The following is a 7123-nucleotide window of genomic DNA, read 5'->3' as shown; positions in this document are numbered from 1 at the left end:
TGTGGTATGCGGGCCTCCCTCTGCTGCGGCCTCTCCCGTTGCGGAGCACAGGCTCCGTATGCGCAGGCTCAGCGGCCATGGCTCACGGGCCCAGCCGCTCCGCGGCACGTGGGATCCTCCCGGACCGGGGCGCGAACCCGTGTCCCCTGCATCGGCAGGCGGACGCGCAACCACTGCGCCACCAGGGAAGCCCAGTTAATTCTTTTTTTAAAAAAGATATTTATTTATTCTATTTGGTTGCACTGGGTCTTAGTTGCAGCACGTGGGATCCTAAGTTGTGGCATGAGAACTCTTAGTTGTGGCATGCATGTGGGACCTCATTCCCTGACCAGGGATCGAATCCAGGCCCCCTTCATTAGGAGCACAGAGTCTTAACCACTGTACCACCGGGAAGTCCCTGTCAGTTAATTCTTATATAAGTGTCACCTTAATTTAATTATTAGTTTTAAATTTTTTATCATCTACTAGAGAAGTCTCTTTTCATTATCATTCTTTTTCATCAGCATTTCTAGTTGTTCCTGCTAGCTCCTTCTCTTCAAGTTGGACTTCAACAGCCTTGCTTTTAAAAATATATGAATTTTCTTTCATTCAGTGTTTCATTCAGAAGGACTAAGTATATAGGCTTTGGACTCAAAACTGCCTGGGTTTTGGTTAATGTCCTCATCTGTATCAGCCTTCCCTTACCTTTCTAATATGCTGTTTCTGGGAAAGGGAATTAAACATCTAAACTTTTTGAAGCTGAGCCTAATTCTATTTGGTTTCATAATGAGTAACATTCACATAATCATAATATTGTAAATACTATTTATAAGTTTTCTATTTTTAAAATTAATCTATAATCAAGGCAAGAAGACTTAACTATAGTAAAGAGCATTATGTAAATATTATAAATTTCAATAATTAAGAAGAAATGGTATAGCAATGAAAAAAGTCAATCTCTAAAGGTTACGTACTACATGATTCTGTTTCTCTAACATTCTTGAAATAACAGAACTATAGAAATGGAAAGCAGATTAGCGATTGCCAAGGTACTGGGACAAGGTGGGGGAGCAAATATAAAGGGGGAGCACATAGAAGTTCCTTTGTAATGGTGGAACAGTTCTGTATCTTGACTGTGGCGGTGTTTATGAGTCTATACATGGGATAAAAATCACACAGAACTACACGCAGACAAGTGCATGTAAAAAACAGCGAAAACTGAATATAATCTGTAGTCTGGTTAACAGTATTGCACCAACTTCAATTTTATCATTTTTATGTTGTACTAGTTATATAAAATGTCACTAAGGGTACACAGGGCTCTGTGTACTATTCTTGCAACTTCCTGTGTATTTCAAAATAAAAAGCTTTTTTTTTTTTTAAATGTGCTAGAGATGGGTAAGACAGCTCTAAGGGGATTGGGCTTCTTTTGGGGGTAATGAAATGTTCTAAAATTGATTGTGGTGATGGATGCATATGCTAAAAACCATTGAACTGTACACTTTAAATGGGTGAATTGTATGGTATGAGAATTATATCTCAATAAAGTTGTTTAAAAAAGTAATGATACATCTGAGAGAAAGAAAAGGAGAGAAGAAAGTTAGAAGGAAATGTAGATGCACTTATTTTCACATATAACACAGAGGGAAGCCAAGAAATACTGACAGTATCATACCGGTCAAAGTTAATGTAGCAAAAACTGAGATTTAAGAATTCTACTTATGTTTTTAAACACAATAAGATTAAAAATAATAGCATTAATAAAATTTAGGAGGCAGGAAAAGAGTTGGTACGTGATTAAGTACACTAATTCTTCATCTTTTAATAGTGGACATTCAACTAATATTGGCTAATCCAGAAACATATCAATATATTATTAAGGCTCACAGATATTAAAAAAGTAAAAGATAATAAAGTTGAAATATTATGCTGTGTATGGAGTAAAACTGACAAGAGAAATGGAAAGGGAAGGCAGAAATTTATTTTCTTTTTGGATCCTTATTTTCTTATACGCATTTTAAAATTTGTTTTAGGAGGTACATGTACATTTGTAATTTTAAAATATTATTAATGTATTAAGCTCTCTAGAATTTAGAAATGTCTTTTTGGTGGACACTACCATTTCATATGTTAGAAAGCTTTTCAACTTGAACATCATTAGTATTTATATATATGATATAGTCTTCTAAGCAATAATATAGAATTGCCACCTGAACTTAGAACTAAAGGTAAGGAATAATTTTAAATTACTTTAAAAAGTTCACCCCCAGCATCCCATCCTCCCAAAGAATCAAAGCTAAGTATTACCTGTAAGATATAATCTCTTTTAGATGATTGGTTAGGAGTTTTCCTCCCACATTTATCCTAAAAAGGGAGAATTCAAATTTGGTTCAGTTTATTACACATTTCATTCAGTTTTATTCTAAGAAATAAGATGAAAATTGAATGCAACTCACCGAATAATTGCTTCTTTTTTCTTTTTACTTCTACAATAAGGAACTATATGTGTAAAGGAATATCCACTATCTACAATGATACAGCATAATTCGGAAGGATTATCTCGGAAATACCTATGTGCACTGAGAGCCCCAGCTATTTAAAAAAAAAGATAAAGAAAAAATAAACACACTGAATAAGAGTATAATTAATTTAAAGCAATAAATAAAGAAAGGTAGCAAACTAAAACAAGCAGAAAGACAAAAACATTATTTATAGGAAAAATGTTAATTTAAAATAACATTCCTAATTCTGTCACAAGCTCTTTATGATGCTTAAACTTTAAAACATGATATTTTTTGTGGAAAATGATAAAAAATTTGTGATCAACTTTTAAAGGTAAATATTCACTTCACGGTTTATAATAATTATTTTAACAGCAGATAATTTTTACTGAGCATTTATTACATGCTGGGCACTATTCTAAACTCCATGAGTGTGTGTGTTTTAATCCTCACAACAATCCCATTTCATAGATGAAGAAAGTGAAGCACAGAGAAGTTAAATAATGTGCCCAAGGTCACATGACTAGAAAGTAACAGAGCTAGGATTCAAACATAGACAGTGTGACTCCAGAGCAGGGTTTCTCAACTTTGGAACTCCTGACATTTTTGGCCAGATAACCCCTTGTTGTTGGGGGTTTTACTGTGCATTGTAAGATGTTTAGCAGCATCTGTGTCCTCTACACATTAGATGCCAGTAGCACCCTCCCAGTTGTGACAACGAAAAATGTCTCCAGACTTTGTCAAATGTCCCCAGGAGCAAAAATCATCCTTGGTTGAGAACACTGTTTTAGAGATTATCCTCCTAACCATTACAGTATACTGTTGCTTATACAGACTTAAATTCTACAAGCTAAATATGTGAATACTTTCTTTGTACAGTCATGTAATGTGATTCTAGCCTTTAATAAGCTTACTTCTAGATAATATTTACAGATTGTTTTCCCTCATATTGGCAGCTTGAGCTATTAACATTATTTCAAACAATAATAATAACAATAGCAGACACATCAGTGACAGAAAAGACAACTAACTCAGAAACAATAATCTTTCAGAGATTAGAAATATGTGGCTAGTAACTTCATTAGGGAGAAATATCATATCAGTAAAAAGATAAAGTGAGAGAAGTCTGACTAGATAATCTCTAAGGGTCCATCTAGTTTTTAAATTCCAGGTTTTATTTCCTTCAAATCAAAAAGAATGTCACCCAATATTCTTGGACCTTAAGTGTTTCTTTATTCATATTCATATTCACATAACTCAATTTCAATAAAAACTTTAACTCACCATTTACTCTTAATACTGCTTGAAACTGGTATTCTTCAAATAAGATTTCATTCATTGATTCTTGAATTGAAGTGAAGTTAAAATATGGTTCTGTGATAATAATATTAGTGTCTAAAAAATCAACCTATGTGAGGAAAAAAATTCCCAAAGTTTTGTAACTTTGTAGTCATAATTATAAGTACTTGTTTTACATATATAAACACATTTATTTAATCCTCACAATAACCCTAGGAGACACGTCTTACTATTATTCCCTTTTAAAAGGTGAGCAAACTGAGGCACAAAAGAGTTGAATGAGTTACAAAGGTCCATATAACTAGTTAGTGACATACCTAGGATTTCAACTTGGGAAGTCTGGTTACAGAATACATGCACTTTAACTATTATATAATTTTAACTCTCTTGTAGCATTGATAAAATGGTACTGTCAAATTGTTTAAAGATAATTATGCAAAAGTAATAAATGATACAACTACAGGCACTGGGACTGTTATTTTGTTTTTAAAATTTAAAAGGTGAGAAGCTTTAGAATACTTAACGTTTACATAATTCTCTCCCACACACTCTTAAGAAACATTAAAATTTGAACATTTTCTCAGTATACCTAAAGTCATACTAAAGATATTAAATGCACAAAATTTTAACATTGTATCATTCACACATTCAGATATATCAGCAAAAATATTTTATTGTGAAAAAAAATTAGACAGTGAATTGGTCTAAGAATAGCAGAAATCTGAAGTAAAAATTTTAATCTTAAGTTTCATACAGACTATCTCTTCTCAACTTCAAATTCCAATTCACAATGGAAATTCCATTCACTTGCACTTATTTGAAAATCAAAGTTAAGCACAGTAGATTAAGTGACTTAAATATATATAAGAAACATATTCAAAAATTTATAAACCTTAAGATATAAGTACAGATTTAAAATTTTCATTTGACTAAGACATGGAAATAGAAATTTGAATACATACTCCAATTTGTTACCTGATACATTTCTTTTCCAAAAAGGTAATCCCAGACTTGTCTTTGAACATCCCAATTCACCAAGTAGCCCTAAAAAATTTGTTTTATGAATTTAATTATCAAAAATATTTGAACAATTTTTTAAAAATCAGATTAATATATTCTAAATCACTGATTCTTATCTCTTTATGGTCACATTCACCAGTCTAATGCTGTTTGAATTTCAAACTTATTATATTGGTATGTTTTTTTCCTTTTAGAAATTCAAAATATTACATATTAACAATAACCAAAATATCAAGGGTTCAAAAGACACACCAATATGTAGAGATGCCTCTCTATACTTTTTCTTTAATGTGTTCGTTTCATTCAGCTTTAACATAAACAAGTAAAATTCAGTACCCACACTCAGTAACTAAATCATGGTCATTTATTTTTATTTATTGAAGTATAGTTGATTTTTTTTCATTGAAGTATAATTAATCATGGTCATTTTTTTAACACGACAATTTAAATTCAACTTTTGGTTTTAATAAGATCTTAATTAAAATTTAAATAACTTTTTCTCAGAGATTCAAAAATATTTTCATACATACAAAATCTTAAATATACATTCCAAATTATCCTTCAGTTTAGGTCTTTAATGCTAGAAATGACATACAGTTGAATTACCTTTTGAAAAGGAAGAATATAAAAGAGTCCAGAAGGATCCTTTATTTCATCTATCTGGTTAGCAGTAAAAGTTTTAAGACGTGCCGTTTTTGACCTGAACTGACAGTTAGGAATAACTCTATAAACAAAGAAACAAATAATGTAATTATTCCCTAAATACTTAGTTCCTAAAAGTACATTTACCTAACCACCACCCTTGATGTCAAAAAATATCCAAAACCAGTGATTCTCATTCTGTCTTCAAAAAATTTTTACATGCCTTTTTTTTTTTTAAAGGTTCTAGTATATACCAGTTCTGTAATGGACCCATTATCTTTCTCAAATAATCTTCAGGACACCCTTACGGGTGGGTATTGGTTCTGCCACTGCACAGAGGTGAAGAGGGGCTGAGGTAAAGTTCCTGGAAAATTCTTAATACCATTCTGGTAAGAAAAAAAAATATTTGCTAGTTCAAAATTCTGACCATAAAATTAAGTTTCCATGGAGTCAAAGATTTTCAATCAGCAAGATCCTATAACGTACAGATGTAGGAAGTAGTTTTAAATATGGTTGCTGCGCACCATGAGTTTACAATCTGGTTAGGAAGACAAACTAGAACCATTATCCATCATACATGTGTACACATGTATGTGTGTGTATGCGTGTGTGTGTGCATATATATGCACACACAGAGAAAGGGAGAAAGGGATAGAGAGAAAGTGAAGGGGAGCATAATTTGTCACCCCAAAATATTCCACTTTGGTATAAGGATTATTTTGCGCTAAAAGGCGATGAAAATCCTTGCATTAATTGGGATAATACTGTAAAAATGTTTTATACCTGATTATTTCACTTACTATTCTGTCACTTTCTCTATTAAATAGTCTTCAAGGACATAATTTTAAACAATATATTTTTTTTTTTTTTTTTTTTTTTTGGGGTATCGGGCCTCCCTCTGCTGCGGCCTCTCCCGTTGCGGAGCACAGGCTCCGGACGCGCAGGCTCAGCGGCCATGGCTCACGGGCCCAGCCGCTCCGCGGCATGTGGGATCTTCCCAGACCGGGGCGCGAACCCGGTTCCCCTGCATCGGCAGGCGGACGCGCAACCACTGCGCCACCAGGGAAGCCCTAAACAATATATTTTTAAATTTATTTATTTTATTTATTTTTTGTTGCATTAAGTCTTCATTGCTGCACACAGGCTTTCTCTAGTTGTGGCGATTGGGGGCTACTCTCTTCGTTGTGGAGCACAGGCTCTAGGCGTGCGGGCTTCAGTAGTTGTGGCACACGGGCTCAGTAGTTGTGGCTCACCGGCTTAGTTGCTCCGCAGCATGTGGGATCTTCCCAGACCAGGTCTCAAACCCATGTCCCCTGCATTGGCAGGCAGATTCTTAACCATGGCGCCACCAGTGAAGCCCAAGGACATAATTTTAAAACCTGCCTTGTAGTCAATCTTATGGCTGTATTACAATTTTAGTCAATTTACTGTTCTTGATTATTTAGCTTATTTAGCTTGCTTCTCCCCCCACCTTTGTGTCACCATACACAATGTCTATACATGATAGAGTATTCCGCACCTACTCTTTTTTGTTTGTTTTTGTTTGTTTTTTTTTTAGTGGTACGCGGGCCTCTCACTGTTGTGGCCTCTCCCGTTGCAGAGCACAGGCTCCGGACGCGCAGGCGCAGCGGCCATGGCTCACGGGCCCAGCCGCTCCGCGGCATGTGGGATCTTCCCGGACC

At 34.4% G+C, this 7123-nt stretch overlaps 1 protein-coding gene across 2 annotated transcripts in view; it reads right to left on the bottom strand.

Moving 5' to 3' along the window:
• Positions 1–7123, bottom strand: part of ACTR6 (actin related protein 6) — a 39236-nt gene that overhangs the window by 30944 nt on the left and 1169 nt on the right. For both annotated transcript variants that reach the window (XM_055085257.1, XM_024127322.3), the window contains exons 2-6: positions 5406–5523; positions 4755–4823; positions 3765–3888; positions 2436–2571; positions 2287–2343 (exon numbers count right to left, since the gene is read on the bottom strand). In XM_055085257.1, coding sequence (XP_054941232.1) covers positions 2287–2343; positions 2436–2571; positions 3765–3888; positions 4755–4823; positions 5406–5523 — 504 coding nt within the window. The remainder of the gene's footprint in view (positions 1–2286; positions 2344–2435; positions 2572–3764; positions 3889–4754; positions 4824–5405; positions 5524–7123) is intronic.

Source organism: Physeter macrocephalus, chromosome 6 (genome assembly GCF_002837175.3).
Source record: "Physeter macrocephalus isolate SW-GA chromosome 6, ASM283717v5, whole genome shotgun sequence".
NCBI lineage: Eukaryota > Metazoa > Chordata > Mammalia > Artiodactyla > Physeteridae > Physeter > Physeter macrocephalus.
This window is presented reverse-complemented; position numbering and strand designations above follow the sequence as displayed.